At 33.4% G+C, this 16,154-nt stretch overlaps 2 protein-coding genes across 3 annotated transcripts in view; both read right to left on the reverse strand.

Annotated features, from left to right (window-relative positions):
* LOC136414815 (runt-related transcription factor 3-like) overlaps window positions 1-6,699 on the reverse strand; it is a 29,786-nt gene extending 23,087 nt beyond the window's left edge. Inside the window, exons 1-2 of the mRNA XM_066399031.1 lie at window positions 6,422-6,699; window positions 3,721-4,339 (exon numbers count right to left, since the gene is read on the reverse strand). Coding sequence (XP_066255128.1) covers window positions 3,721-4,120 — 400 coding nt within the window. The 5' untranslated portion in view covers window positions 4,121-4,339; window positions 6,422-6,699. The remainder of the gene's footprint in view (window positions 1-3,720; window positions 4,340-6,421) is intronic.
* A 1,321-nt stretch (window positions 6,700-8,020) lies between these two features.
* Window positions 8,021-15,924, reverse strand: LOC136414803 (maltase 1-like). 2 transcript variants are annotated; one of them, XM_066399025.1, is made up of 10 exons: window positions 15,723-15,924; window positions 14,065-14,184; window positions 13,767-13,981; window positions 12,724-12,952; window positions 12,537-12,675; window positions 9,854-10,061; window positions 9,269-9,401; window positions 9,068-9,187; window positions 8,226-8,556; window positions 8,021-8,163 (listed from the first exon to the last, which is right to left on the reverse strand). In XM_066399025.1, the coding sequence occupies exons 1-10, from the start codon at window positions 15,919-15,921 to the stop codon at window positions 8,097-8,099; spliced, it is 1,761 nt and encodes a 586-aa protein (XP_066255122.1). In that variant the 5' UTR covers window positions 15,922-15,924; the 3' UTR covers window positions 8,021-8,096. The 2 variants fall into 2 exon arrangements, with proteins under 2 accessions (XP_066255122.1, XP_066255113.1); XM_066399016.1 differs by lacking the exon at window positions 15,723-15,924 and adding an exon at window positions 14,647-14,907.
* Between the last annotated feature and the right edge of the window lie 230 nt (window positions 15,925-16,154).

A 16,154-nucleotide genomic window follows, 5' to 3' on the forward strand; every position in this document is an offset into this window, starting at 1 on the left:
CTCATTTAACCTGTTTCATTTTTTTAATGAGTTGACGAAATCGGTATTTTTTTTCATAACTTAATTTTTTCATAATTTTCCTTCAAAAAAAGTCTATCTTTCTTCAATTGATATCTTGTACTGTTTTTGAAAAAATTGCATTTTATTATCAACATGTACCCTGTATGCCAATAAAATGCCAAAACATAAAAAAATTTCACTTGCTCTGTATAAGCAACACATAAAATATCTGTTTACATTTGAAAATAAACATGATTATAAATTATTTAAACCGCCCAATTTTCATTGTTATGATGATAATTGTTTGAAAATTACAGCAAAACAACTTTTTTTTCTTCTCACCTTGAGAGGAAATAACTTAATAATGAAGGCCGCTAGTGTATTTATATTATACATATACTGCAACACCCTGTATATGAAGTAGTTGCATTACTTTAGTTAGCATTCTCTATAACGCCTACAATTTATGAGATGAGGTTTCTGGATGCCCTGTATGTCTTTTTAGGTAAGAATATTTTTTATTAGAATAGTAAGAATTGCTTTATTTATCATTTTTTAAGAGGCCGTATACCGGCAGTGTTTATTTCTATACCTTTCTATATCGGATGTCTCACTGGGAACCGACATTATACTTTTGGGAAAACTATGAATAGAAAAGTTACGAAAATTTAGTGATTTAATAAGAGTCTTGGGGCTTCCTCATCTAAAATATTTTTAATAACGTCACGCTTCCGGTTGTACCGAAAATCGATACTTGTTTCCTTATTTGAAATGGAACGCCCTATATATCATTGTATTTTTGAAATCTACGTTCAATTTTAACATCCATTTGTTAATACGTTGAATATCTTAGAATTAATAGTTTTCAAAATATGTGCAATTGGATGTTGAATGTAACAAATGCAAATATCTGAAAAATTACAAATTGCTAACAAATGGAAAGATATTTTGTAACTCTTTTTTGTCACAATACTGTAGAAGGTTCATATTTTAGTATGCTGCGAAGCTTTGCTCAATATTTTCTATAGGGTGTCCACAAAAATAGAGCCAACTTGGACATCAAAAAATGGTCAAAAGTTAAAATTTTTAAATGCAATCCTACTATTATTTTGATGTATTTTGAAAGTACGTCGAAGAAGAAACTTATGTTCATATTTAATTACCTATAAGAAAGTTGCATAGTTTTTGAGTAATTTAATTTTATAAATTGATGAAGTAGTAGTACATCTCTAATTCTAAGGTATAATGTCAATATGATAGACATATCTATGGAAAATGGAAATACCAGCAAAATACTATTCTTATGTGACATAAGTCATACAAACATAAAAGAAAAAGTATTCATATTTATTAAAAAGTATTTGCATTCGAATTCACAGATTAGAATTAAGGATGCATTATTCCTACATTGACGAAATTATACAAAAACTATGTAACTTTACTATAGGTAATTAAATATGAATAGGAATTCTTTTCCGACGGAGCTTTATAATACATAAAAATAATGGTAGGGTTCCATTTAAAATTTTTAAGTTTTGACCATTTTTTGATATCCAGATTGACTCTATTTTTGTGGACACTCTATAGAAAATATTAGGCAAAGTTTGGTAACATACTAAAATATGCACCTTCTATATTATTGTGAAAAAAAAGAGTTACAAAATACCTTTTCGTTTGTTAACAACTTGCAATTCTGCAGCCATCTCCATTTGTTACATTCAACATTCAATTGCATATATCACGAAAACTATTAATTCTAAGAAAGCCAACGTATTAAGAAACTTATAACAAAATTGAGCGTAAAATCCAAAAATGCAATAATGTATAGGATGTTCCATTTTAAATAAGCAGGACTTCCGGTACAACCGGAAGCGTGTCATCATTAAAAATATTTTAGATGAGGTCGCCCCAAGACTCTTATTAAATCACTAAATTTTCGTAATTTTTCTATTCATAGTTTTCCCAAAAGTATAATGTCGGTTCCCGGTGGGACACCTTGTATAGGGTAACCGTTATGTCTCATTTGTGTGGGTAATTTTTATTTACAAAGAAACAAATAAATTCATTTAAATGGACAAGGATTGGTCAGAATTTCCTTTCTTTGTAAATGAGCCAATCTTACCACTCATTCATCCAGTATATGTATAATGCACGTTAAAACTAGTATTATGCATAATAACTAAATACGGCGATGTTTGGAATCATTTTCAAAAGAGTATAAAACATTCGTTGAGCCCCATGTTCTCTGTTTCTACGTTAAACCCACATATGCATCCAATTATAACATCATTTTAAATATCCTTGCGGTAAAATATCGGGTTTGTCGACTTACTCCTAACATTTGTGGTATTGAGTCGCGTGCCATGTGGCATGACAAGAAACGGAAGCCCAATTAAGAAACAAACATTACAAAATTAGGGTCAGTAATGACTATTAATAAGGGCTTCATTACAAGGAAGCAGTGAAAGCGGTTCAATATTTGCTTAAGAAGTAAATGTATTAATGACGGCGTTAATGTAATCGAAAGGGTTTAACGCACGGGCATAACGAGTGTGTTAATAAAAGTTAAGATTAGCAAGTGCTTGTTAATATACGTATTCGTTAAAAGATTTTTTCGTTACTCAAAAAAAATAAAATACAATACAATTATAAACGATTCAAGTGCAAATTGAGCTGGCCGCGCTACCTACTTCACCTTTCCGTCTCTCTCCAAAACTCAAAAAGCTTAAAGTCAAAAATCAAAATCTCGTTAACTGACAGATACCGATCGTGTGACTGATATCGAGAGCTGCTATTGGTTGTTCGCAAACAGCGAAGTGGAGTACTTGTCGACCTGCGAAATCGTGCATTAATGGACGTCACTAATGAATGATTTTATATGCAGTAAACGAACATGTTAATAATCGATCGAATGTTTAAAACTTTCAATTGTGTTCTTTGGGTGAGTTTAATCAGGATCTTAATAAACATGAGATTCCAGCTAAAACGTTATTATCACGGCGATGTAAAAATCAGTGTCGTGCAAAGCATCAGTTAGAAAAATCAGAATTCTCAAAAATTATTTACCTTATACAATCTAGAAACTTGAAAATATTTTGTGTTAGGACGCTGAATTTTTAATAAGTAACAGTTTGTAATTAAAAAAATCCTTATTGAGAGTGTTGATCTGATTCATACGACGCTTTTAATTAATTAAAAACCAGAATTCAAAACTTTAACTATTCGCACCGTCTGGCTTAAAAAAAAAACTTACTCGTCACCATTGCAATATCAACCAAAGTGATTCTTTTAGGAACTGATCTTCCAATATCAAAAATGTTTAGTTTTTCGCCCGGGCCTACATGTGCGTTTTCATGAATTTTCATGATATCTGATAATTGGTACACTTTTTAAAGAAGGTAGTCCATTAGTTATTTGGTAGAAAAATGCCGTTTAACTTAATACAGGCCTTATAGTATGAATTATTAAAAATTCTGTTTTGTATCTGTTCATCCACTTTTGGCCAATACTGTATATAACATTAAAATCTAACACAATTTGAAATTTTCTAGGATGATATCCTCATTAAGAATGTTTTTCAGCTGCAAAATTATTGCTCACAGCAGCCTTCACATAAATTAGTAATCGGCATGACATACGCAGGGCTATTTGTTCCATTATGGGCCAAATTAGGCTTCCCTAAGCCCGACCCTGATATACTTTTATAAATAAGTTTTTTACCTCTTCCACTTCTTCCCACAAATCGCAAGTCGTTGAATTTCGCCTCCCCGTTTTTCATTACAGCACTGTAGTTTCTCATTTCGGCACAGCAATTTTCATCGTTCCCCGCTTGAACTACCACTTTGGTACCATCTAGAACCTCGATAGCGGCTACCACTCTGAAGCCCATCGGCAACGTTTTGTTGGACCTCCAGTGTTCTGGCAATTTCGAGCATAGGATGTAGGGACTCCCTGTAGCAGCAAACTGCTCTCCGGGATGTTCAGTTTGGATTTTAAACAAGATGTCATTTAAATAGTCCTCATAGTTGGGATATGTGACATGGAGACTTGGTGGATCGCACATAGTGCTTCTCGGCCAAGCTTCTTCGGATATATTACAGCTTTGGACAGGGAGATGCATCGGGAGACAATAACTTAGGATTTTGAACAGTATTTATGCGAAATATAATGGGAAGATAACGATAAAAATTGTTTAGGCCTTATTGGAACTAGGACTTAGGAACATATCAGTAAAGTTATGCCAGTAAGTTAATCGAAAGGATATATTTATTTACGGAAAAAAGAAACCAATCCGTTAATGGTTATTCCTTTGCATTCATCAAGCAGCAAAACCATGTTCCTGCAAATAAAAAAAATGTTCTTAACATAAAGTTTAATCATTTGCCGACTGTATAAATATCCAAATTATATTACCACAAGTGCATATGCAATACTTTGATACACGCGATTGCAGTTAAAACTGAAATTTATGAATAACGTAGTTTATTTTACTAACTTCGAAACCATATACGATATGAATGTCTACAACAAACTTAAATTTTGTTTTAACATTATAAAATTGTTAGAAATTCTGTTGTTAGAAAAGAAAAAGAGAAATTCACATAAACGTGCGAATGCTCTCGCAACCTTATGACGTCACAAAGCTTATGCTCGACTTAAGATGGGGCAGCGCGACACGAAATAAATTAGTATGAAGCGATGATTTCTGCTTTCATCGATAAGCATTGTTCTTTTATTATTTAATTATTCTTTTAAACATTAAGTGTTTATGCTAAAAATATAGAAGGTGCTCAAACGGTAACGCTACAAATAAAACAGTACTAACTGTTTAAGTAATGTTTCTATCAATAGCAAGTTCAAAGTTCTAATGTAAAGTAGCGTTTTTTTTAATGAAGTACGCTATATATTTTTGGATTTTTTAAATAGTATTGTCAATAGGTTTTAAAAAAGTGGATCATTTTTTTCATTCAATATCGTTTATTTATTGCAACTAAACACGATATAACAGAGAATGACGGTTTTAAATTTGTTTGAAGGGTAGCACGTCGTTTAGTAGAAACTCGAACAGTTCCAAAATTGTTCGCTCTGCTCAAAAAGGTCATTAATACGGTTTTCATATAGATTAGATGTTAGCAAATCATTGTTAAAATCTATAAGGAGGTAGATACTTTTTTGAGGCGTCATTCTCCTTTTACCACCTTAACCTTTTCTGTCACTAATGCTTCGCGTATGAATACATTAAATAAAGTGTTCAGCATAGAATTTTTTTGTTACCTTTATTATTTCACATTTGAAATCGTTTTAGAGCTTTTTAAAGAATTAGTATACAAAGCAGATCCTTTTCTTCTTCATTCTATAATATTCGGAAACACATGATGAACTGCTCGAATTTGAATCAAACTGATTAAAAATCTTTCGAAGCCTTTATTTTCTGAAAAGGCAGATACAAAAAAAGTGGAAAAAACGAAAAATTTCTAATTTGAATGAAAGCTTAAAACAAATAGTTAGTAGTATTCCACCCAAAAATTTATTTTGTAAACACCCTGTATATAATAAAATCGAGTGATGCTTAACCGTCATAACCTTAGTAAAACTACGCACAATGAGGAGACTCATTATGCTAAAAATATAAACATATAGTAAACCTTTACCCGACAATAAAATTCGCAGCAACATTTTATTAACGGCAATCATAATGGCAACAATTACGTAGAGATTCTAAAAACCTGTATTCATCCTCTTATCGTCGAAGCAGTAAAAATCAGTTAAATAATTAAGGAAACTGAATATGGAATTTTTAACACGACGAAGTACTACTCCTCTACGTTATACGGAAGACGTCCACGGTCGGCAAGGTCTCCTGATTTAATACCTCTTGATTTTTCGTTGACAACGATTTGAAGAATGACGTACATTTAAGTATTAGTATTTAAATTTTGCTCTAATAGAAAAAAACTTTGGCCACATATTATCAGGTGCATAGAATGCAGACTTAATTTCAGGCAAGCTTTTAAATTTTTCGTAGAACTAAACTTAGAAAAACCTAGCAACTCTATAGTTTTTGGCATTTAAATTTCAAATTGATGCTCTGCATCTCTTTATAAATACCTTGATTTATTAACAAGAAATTGCGCGGATTTAAATTAGAGCGGCAATCTGACTGTCCGTGCATAAATGTAAGCGAGACGAGGGACGAAAGAAGCAGAAAAAAATAAAAAAATAGTTTTTCGTCCTTTCGTCTGAAAATAATTCCCGCCATGTATAATTCCTTTTCTAAAACCTTTGAATTGGACAACTCAGACAAATTCAACTAAAAGCTGATTAAAATGTATGAACTGTAACAACGTGTGTACCATGAGCAAAAAGATGATTCACTTGCCGCGCCAAAGCATCGACATAACACTTAAATCGACTTACTCACCAGTCGTTGGGATTTTACGTTATATCATATGACGTACTTTATAACTTAGTATAACTAACATCTGTGTTTTTTAAAAATTCGCAATTGCAAAGGTGGCAAACAATCTCCCATGATCCAAATTTGCCGCGAATAATGTCAGAATTCAAATTCGCAGCAAATGTTTCCGGCTAATATGCGTCAAAAGTAACAAACTTCACGAGGCACACGAACCGAACAACGGAATATACGAAACTGCTGATCACAATCGTTCCGTGAGAACGTATAGTCATTCCATGGTAAAATTGTTGTTAACCTTCCCATTATGTCCACTAAACAAAGACAATAGCTGGCACCCGATGACAAGAAGAAAAGGGAGAGAGAATCGCTGAAAACAATGCGCGTTGTCATTTGAGGGCTGGTTATCGGTTCGGTTTTGATTCATAAGGCCCAGAGATCTGGTGGAAGGAGGGATCTTGCCTTTTGGCGATTTATTCGGTTTTTAGCCTTAAATCAAGGGGGAATTGTGAAGAAAACAACGCGCAACAGAGCGCGAATGGGCGGGCTTCGGGGCGGGACTATAAAAACCGCTCCTTGTGGTTTAGGTACTTGATACAATTTATTTATTATTATTGCTGTTGTTTATAATCAGCCAACCACATGCAAGACTATGTCGACCAAATATAGATTAAAATTTCGTTATTCATAAATCAAGAGCGGCCAATTTGGCCGGTGCCACTACATGGCCCGAGTTAGAATGAAGGACTGTGTAGTAAATATTTTTCTAGAGTGCGGAAAATGATGCTCTGCCTTACACTAATTAGAGTTGAAATCGAACGACGTGGAGTAGAGTTCAGTTAGCAACTACGTTTAGTACTGTACGTATGCCAAAGTCAGTGTCAAAAAATTATGACACTGACATATGCCTCTGTCAACTGTTGGTCCTTGCTGCAAGCTCAGGGAAAAGTTTTTTATAATCTTCCTGAAAATAGTTTTATTACCAACAATGGGCGTTTCGTTTTTCAGGTGTTCTCTTCAGTACGGACCTGCATTTTTTCTCTCATGTACTTTTAAAAATCGAAAAGTTTTCTCTTGTCCAAATAATACACAGCGACCGTAACTGAATTTGATAAATGAATATGGTTGGACGAACACGGGAAATAAAGACGTTTTTTACCTTTTTTTTGGATATCTTAGGATGTATTCCGTTTTTTTAAACTTTTGTTATAGCACGTTATTGCCCATTAAAATATGCAACTTTCCTCGTATTTGGCAAAATTCTATCTCTTATTTTTAGAGATATAGGAATATTAAGGCATTGAATTTGTATTGTAGCATTCTGCATAGTGGGTGCGAACTGGAATCTAATCTTTTTCATAATTTTTAATCTCCAATAGAGGCTAAAATATGATAACTTATATGCCACCAGAGACCGCTTGCGTAGTCTTGCAAGCCACATTTAAGCGAAGGCTTACTTAAAACAAATACGTAGATATGCGTATTATTTTCAAAATGGGTTCTTAATGGATTGAAATTTTTGTGAGTTGTAGGGATTTGTGCTTAGGAGATCTTATTAGTATGAACCATAAAAGTAACGCTATAGAACAAAAATCATACTTATGCTGTAATTCCCATTTATTACCTCTCTATATAAATTCAAGTTCACCTCTAAATTTCTATAGACTTAAATGGAAGACTTCTAATTTGTTATTTTGAAAAGTACAGTTTCTTTAGATCTCAACGTTCGGTCTGGATCAAACGCCTCTCTGAAAATAGAAAAATAATATTGTCATATGAAAATGCTTCACATAAATGAACTGAAACTTACCCAATTGAATATTGGCTATTTGGCCCAGTTAAGACTATCTCAGTAGTTTCATTGGCCAAAAAGTTAAGGACATCAAATCGCTCGTCATCTTTAGCATTATTAAATATAAGACCATAACGCTCAATATTACCTCGTTCAAAGTAGAATATGTCGTTTTTGACGTAAGTCCATGCTAGAGTATCTAAAGACGTGTTTTTAAAATTCTTTCTGATCTCAACCATTTGCTGATAAATTTTATAGTGGGACAAATTTTGCGATTTCTCAGCTTCCAGGTTGGTCACGTTGTACTTTTCACTCACGGGGAGCCAAGTCGTGTCGCCTTCACTAAAACCTGCATGAAAAAGAACACAAATAATCACAAATAAAACTTCGAATTAGTCAGTCGAGAAAAAACATCTTTATAGGTGTAGTTGTAGATTTACCAAGATGAGGGAGTCTAATTTTTTTAACAAATAAGCGCCTTAATCACCATATTGTTGCTCGTCCAGAAGCTTCATTATCTGCGTTGATGAAGGAGAAGCATCCATAGATGAATTATTAGAAAAATTAATAGAACATCAGAAAGAGCGAAAATAAAGATTTTAGGAATATTTTAGGACCAGAACTCGAGTCATTAAGACTCCAAATTTAGGGGCATCATGGAACAAAAGTGGAATGCATTTGATGTAATGATGAGAATGTATGAATTTATCATTGAGCTGCCACTGATTTTTCATGAGATAAATTATCTGCATTAATTCACCCACCAGAACTTTATATTAAAAGAGATAATTGATCGCCAAAAGGGTTAATTGATCGTGTCCCATATAACATAAATGAGTGTATTCACAACTGTAAATTACCTGCATTTTTAGTTGCGTCCCATTGGTATGGAGTTCGTTCGAAGTCTCGACTGGTCTGGTTAAATGTCGAGCAGTTCTTTATTGCCTGTGGATCATAACCTTGATCGCATGTAACTTCGCCTAAAAAAATAAAATAATGGATTTTTAGAATAATAATAAAAAATATGAGAAAAATCGGGATAAAATATCAACGAACCTTACCATTTTCTTCACCTATTTCCTCTCCTTGATAAGTAACTTGTATACCAGGTAGCAGCGCTGCTAAAATATTTAAAAAATCAATATTTTCTACACCTAATCTGGTAGCCACTCTTGGTTGGTCATGATTTCCAAGCTAAAGAACAGAGATTATGCTTAAATAGTCAGAAACTAGATCAGATCAAAAGCTTTGATCATGATGTCACAAGTGAGATGCAATGAGTTACGCTGTGGTCAATCCTTAATTTCCAGACTATAAGCGAAATCTATTCGTAATTTAGTGCGGAGCTTATTGTGGCATTACCTCGCTTTCAGTCAGTTCAGAAAAACATAAAAATATGTAATTTTTACGACAAATTTTATTACGTTTTATTGACGTCATATAACAATTTAGAGCAAACCACTTGGATAGATTGACTAACTGTCATAGACAAGATATTGTTTTCCTACGTGCGTGCAGTAAAGTCGCTTTCCTGCACCCATTGGTGCACCGTAAGTAGCATTGCTGACTGAACTCAGCGTTCACTCAACGCTCACGCAACGTGCGGCAAAGTATCACTCTTCGTATTTCTGATTACTGACACTTACCACCCAGTTAGGAACACATCCTATAGGAAGATTATCCCAGAACGCGTAAATGTTCGCGCTAAGGTCCGATGCGCTGAAACCTTCATGAGTGTTCGAGATGAAAGTTATGAAATTGAAGGTGAAGTGGGCGCCTTTTCTAGTGTGGTCGTCATTCACATAGTAACGCATGGTGCTCGCTACATCGCTGTAAACCTCTGTCATCATAACTCTGAAAAACGAAGAAAAATAGTTATTTTATCATTGAATAGTAACAGCTTTCGAGCTACACAAGATATGATTTAAGTATGTGACCAAGGTGATTCTTTGAATAATTCTAAGACAAAAAATTGATATGAATACATGTTCGGTAATGCTTCTTTTTCAAAATACAGGGTGTCAAATTTTTCTTAAAAAATCGCTTTTTCTTCAAAATCTTAATAATCCTTTAGCCGATTTTTTTAAATTTAACTGTGTTATTTGTGGTTATTATTGTTATTTATGCGTCACTGACTTTTTTCAAACCTTCACATTTTTCGCATTAAGCCCTGTCAAGGTCACCTAGATTGCCAGATTTAAATCCGTTAGATTTTTTCCTTTGAGGGCGTGTAAAGCCCTTCATTTATAGAACTCCGGTCAACACTGAAAAAGAATTAATCCAACAGATACCGGATTTATGTAACCAGATAAGATATACGCCAGGAATATTTCAACATGTTCGGCACCCGATGCTAAGACAAGCTAACATTTGCATTCGAGTTAAAAGAGTACATTTTCAGCAACTATTGTAAGTTTCGTGTTAATTATTGTTAATTTTTTTGTGCTAAACAAATTGCGTGCCATTTGTTTAAGTGTAGTTTGAATAAAGCGTTTTTCTTGTTTGATCTTTCTTAAATTTCCAGCGTTACCGCTGTGCACGCCACTAGCAAATGGAGGCAAACAATTTCTAGCTTAAACAATTCCTTTATACGACATTAAAAACTGTTACCAAGTTTCAACGTTATATTAGTTTGTGGCTTCTTGTTATTTAGGATTTCTTTTTAATATGGAACGAATTTTAAAAAAAAGTTTAACATCCCTGCATCTTGAACACGAAGCATTACTAAACCTATATTTATATAAACTTTTCGATTCAGAATCATTAAAAAAATCACCCCTTGAAGTGTGACCAAGTACTTAAATAACACCCTATACAGGTTATTTCAAATTCGACCCTCACCATTGGGATCTCGGAAACTAGAGGAGATACGGAGAAGTTTAAATGGGGGCAAAGTTGCGTAATCTAACGCTTGATCGAATACCATTTTCAAAATTTTAATTTTCCGAGTACTTCCGAAGATATCCGAGAAAAACTAAAAATTGGAGAATCCATTTTTATTTTTTTTTAGTATTATTTGACAAGGAAGATTAAATCCGTAAGCACATTTTCATTGCCACTTTTTCTCAGCTACACGATGACATGTTCAGATTTGTCATCTGACGTTTCGTCTTTCGGCTACCATTATCAACTTTATTTTTTCTTATGGGCGCCATATTGGATTTTTCGACAGAAAAATAGTGCGTTTCATTCTAATTTCATTGATATAAAATTTCTTATAATTTACTTTTTTAAAAGCCGAAATATTGACATAAAAAGAAATATTACATAGTTGGCCTTGACTTCATCGAAAGACTTTCTTTTGTTCACGTTATATGACATGAACTCCTCAAACGAGATTAAAGCGTGCACAGATTTCCAATGAAAATGAGCTTCAGAAATGAAGAGAAACGAGATATGTTAAGACTTTATTACAAATTTGATAGGAACAGTACGAAAACAGCTCAAATGTATTTTGAGTTATATCCGGAAAGACAACAGCCGCATAAAACATTATTTAAAACTTTGGATCAACATTTAGCTGAGTTTCGTACCATTGAAAATCTTTGTCCATTCTGTTTCCATACTTTATTTTAGGTTTTTGGTCAGTTTGGTGAGTTTGGTGCTTTCGAAATGTTGATCCAAAGGTTTAAATAGTGTTTTATGCGGCTGTTGTCTTTCCGGATATAACTCAAAATACATTTGAGCTGTTTTCGTACTGTTCCTATCAAATTTGTAATAAAGTCTTAACATATCCCGTTTCTCTTCATTTCTGAAGCTCATTTTCATTGGAAATCTGCGCACGCTCTAATCTCGTTTGAGGAGCTCATGTCATATAACGCGAACAAAAGAAAGTCTTTCGATGAAGTCAAGGCCAACTATGTAATATTTCTTTTTATTTAAATATTTCGGCTTTTAAAAAAGTAAATTATAAGAAATTTTATATCAATGAAATCAGAATGAAACGCACTATTTTTCTGTCGAAAAATCCAATATGGCGCCCATAAAAAAAATAAAGTTGATAATGATAGCCGAAAGACGAAACGTCAGATGGCAAATCTGAATATGTCATCGTATAGCTGAGAAAAAGTGGCAATGAAAATGTGCTTACGGATTTAATCTTCCTTGTCAAATAACACTAAAAAAAATAAAAATGGATTCTCCAATTTTTAGTTTTTCTCGGATATCTTCGGAAGTACTCGGAAAATTAAAATTTTGAAAATGGTATTCGATCAAGCGTTAGATTACGCAACTTTGCCCCCATTTAAACTTCTCCGTATCTCCTCTAGTTTCCGAGATCCCTATGGTGAAGGTCGAATTTGAAATACCCTGTATGTATAGAACACTTGCCTTGCATACGTCCCATTTTTGGCGCTGTATTCATCCAGAAGATCACGCCACTGGTAAATCATATCGTAAGTTTCATTCAGGTTAGAAGTGTAGATGTGATTAAGTGTACCGGGATCGTCAGGATCTAGATTATCTGCACCTAAAGTAAAAATTGGACGTGTGCCCTAATTGATGAAATCCATATTACCTGAAGATGGCTCATCTCTCAATAATTCATCTTCAAATAAAGGAGGAATCGCGTCCATCCTGAATCCATCCACACCAAAATCAAGCCAATATGTTAATATATCTTTCATTTCCTGAACAACCGCAGGACTTCTATAGTTTAAATCAGGTTGGGCAGGGGTAAATTGGTGGTAGTAATATTGCTGCCTTTCTTCATTCCATTCCCAAGCTGATCCTCTGAAAGTGCTCAGCTGCAAATATGAATCTCATGAGGTACTAAGATCATTAATTCTACAGCGCATCAAACAAGTCTGGAATTATATGAATATTTTCTTAGCGTTCATGTCAATAATCAGAAACGCGTCAGAAGAATTACTAGGCCTAAGAAATGAGCATTGATCGTGACATCAGAATTTGTCATCTATGTCCAACAAATGGACTTCAAGTGAGATACAATGCATCAGGTCCTAGCCAGTCTTTATTTCCTAGACTGTATTTTTTGCTAATGATCATTATTTCCCCTACTGTTTTCTCTTCTTTTTTTAACAGTTATTAGTCATCCATATATGACTTGTTATTTACCTAGTGTACTAACTGACCATAATGGTGTCACAATCCTCATTATTGTTTTATTTGTTAAGTTCAAGTTAAATGAAAATAATCAAAAAATTAGTTTTTGAAAATCTAGTTAATTCTACTAATAAAAAAGATCGTTTATATACCGCAGTTGTGAAATGTTTATGACCCTCTGCTGATCATAATAATATAATTCACGACCTTGGTATATAATTAAAATCGCTTAATACTGAAATATTAGAACTCAGTTACTTGATAAAACTGGTAATCTGAACCTGTTTAAGTCACTCGTTGCATAATTAATCATTATTGACATATAATTGATTTTTTTACAAACATATTCGCTATTGAAAGATCTTTCATTAAAGCTATTACACGATTTCTGTGCTATGACAAGAACAGAAAACATCTAGGGTTTTCAAAGACTTCTTTAACACCCGTATAATGCAACTAATTAATCGGTTATTCAATTATACAATCATTAAATACCCAGTTATTCGGAGGCAATCGTTCACCATCAACGTAAGTAGCATTGTGCCAAATGTAATATTCATCATATGGAGAAGTTCTATTGACGGAAGCTTTAAACCACTCATGCTGATCACTAGTATGATTTGGCACATAATCCAAAATGATCTTCAAACCCTGTTTATGGGCTTTTTCGAGTAATTCTTTAAGGTCACTCAGAGTTCCATACATGCTATCTGGAATTGTGAAAGGGGGCCAGTGTTAAAAACTTTTAAAAATATTTTCTGCGAATATTTCAACGCATCTGTTACAGACGTACCAATATCACGATAATCCGAAATATCGTAGCCATTATCCACTTGCGGAGATTTGTATATTGGCGATAGCCAAACAGCATCAATTCCTAGAGTAGTGAAGTGGTCCAATTTCTGAATAATGCCTGGAAATTTTTAAATAGAATTTAAACACAGAAGAACTTATGCATTGTGCACAAAATGACCATTTGCTACTCGTACGATTTACTGCACTCGCCTGCGACTCATACGCAAACTATATAGTCTTAGGTGTGAATAGATTATTTTCATCATTTATTATTTTTGTAAGCCCTTTAAAATTGTATTTATTTGAAATTATTACAATAAACCGGGTGGAATATTATTACATTATACAGGGACCCAATTTTACCCACAATAATTTCTGTAGAAGTATACGATTTAATCCAATTTGATGGTTTTACGAGGTATTTAAGTTTGACAGTTTTTCAAATAATTCCTTCAAATTTTGACTATAGTTGTACACCCTTTAAAACATACACAAAAAGCACCAGAAAACTCTAAGAGGTTGTTAACTAGTGAAAAATCGACCATAAAAGCAATAAAGTCGACATAAAATCCATTGTTACCTTGAAGATCACCATCTCCATCACCATTACTATCTTTAAAACTTCTGGGATAAATTTGATAGAATATAGCTGTTTTCCACCAGTCATCATCATACTTCGCTGAATTTTCTTTTAGATCTTTATAAGGGTTATATTCAAAGGAAAACGACACGTCGCTAGCAGCCAATGTAAAGGCAAAAAAACTACATAACAAAAGGCCACGTAGCCTTAACAAAATTAATGAGTTCATGTTCCACTCGTAAGTTTTTGGTTAAGCAATTGGTACTTATTAAATAATAAAATGTATACAAAGTTTTCTATTTTATATATGATTTTATTTCGAGAGTTCTTGATTTTTTCTACTTGAGATTAGATTACATCTTTTTAAGTGTGTACTTTTGGAATATCATGCACTGTATTAATGACCTACATTTCCCACTAGATCTTATCATATTGTTGCACATATTAGGGGTAAAACAAACACTTTTAGTTTATATTATTACTATACAAGAAGATAAAAAAAATATAAGAAGATTTTAATTATATATTACTGTTAGGGTATTTAAATCGTCTCTCCGGTAAAGTATAATAACTTGCCGATATTAAAAAAAAGAAATATCATTCTAAGGATGTTTCCACCAAATTGCATTATCACAATTTTCGAAAAATATTCTACAAATAGTACACGCAGCACAGCAAGGAGACTTGGCATTCCTTGTGCCATGGTATAGCCTCCGCGCAGCCCTGATTTAATACCTCTGGATTTTTACGTTTGGAGCTGCTTAAAAGTTAAGATATATTCTCAACCTATCAATTCCAGGCAGATGTTTTTCCTGCACTTTACTGAGTTGTTGACTTGAAATTTACTGATGCTCAGATCATCGAAAAAACTAACAGCGAAATCTTCAATTGAATACCTACATATCGTGAAACCTAAATTACCAGGATTTGATTTAAATAAAAATAAAATACTGAAACAAAAGTGTATCCTTTAACCGCCCAAAAATGTTACGTTTTCTTCGTAAAATTCATTTCACTTGTTATTTAAACTTATAAGCAGGTTCAAAGTAAACTACACCATACAGAAAAGTACGTACCTTGTAGGTCACCATTTCCATCTGCATTACTATCTCTAAAACTTCTGGGATAAATATGGTAGAACACCGCCGTCTGCCACCAGTTATGATGAGTTTCGGCTTCCACTAAATTAAAGGTTTTTGTATACGACACTTTTCCTCTTGCATATACTAAATGCGAGCCACAAGCCGCAATTAGAAAATACATAATGCCCGTCATTTGAATCATTTTGGTTTCTATGACAATAGAAAAAATTGTTGTCAGTAAATAATTTGAGTGTTATGAGATCGAATTGAAATGGCCGTAAATAGCTGATACAGAGTGGATTTTAATGAACAGAATTGTATAGGAGGAAAATTGATTGCATAAAAGTTTTTTTATTGTTTCAATTCACCTGCATGATTCTTCGAACTGAATTAAGCACAATTTAGGATACGAGGAATCAAAAAGCT

Source organism: Euwallacea similis, chromosome 1 (assembly GCF_039881205.1).
Source record: "Euwallacea similis isolate ESF13 chromosome 1, ESF131.1, whole genome shotgun sequence".
Taxonomy (NCBI): domain Eukaryota; kingdom Metazoa; phylum Arthropoda; class Insecta; order Coleoptera; family Curculionidae; genus Euwallacea; species Euwallacea similis.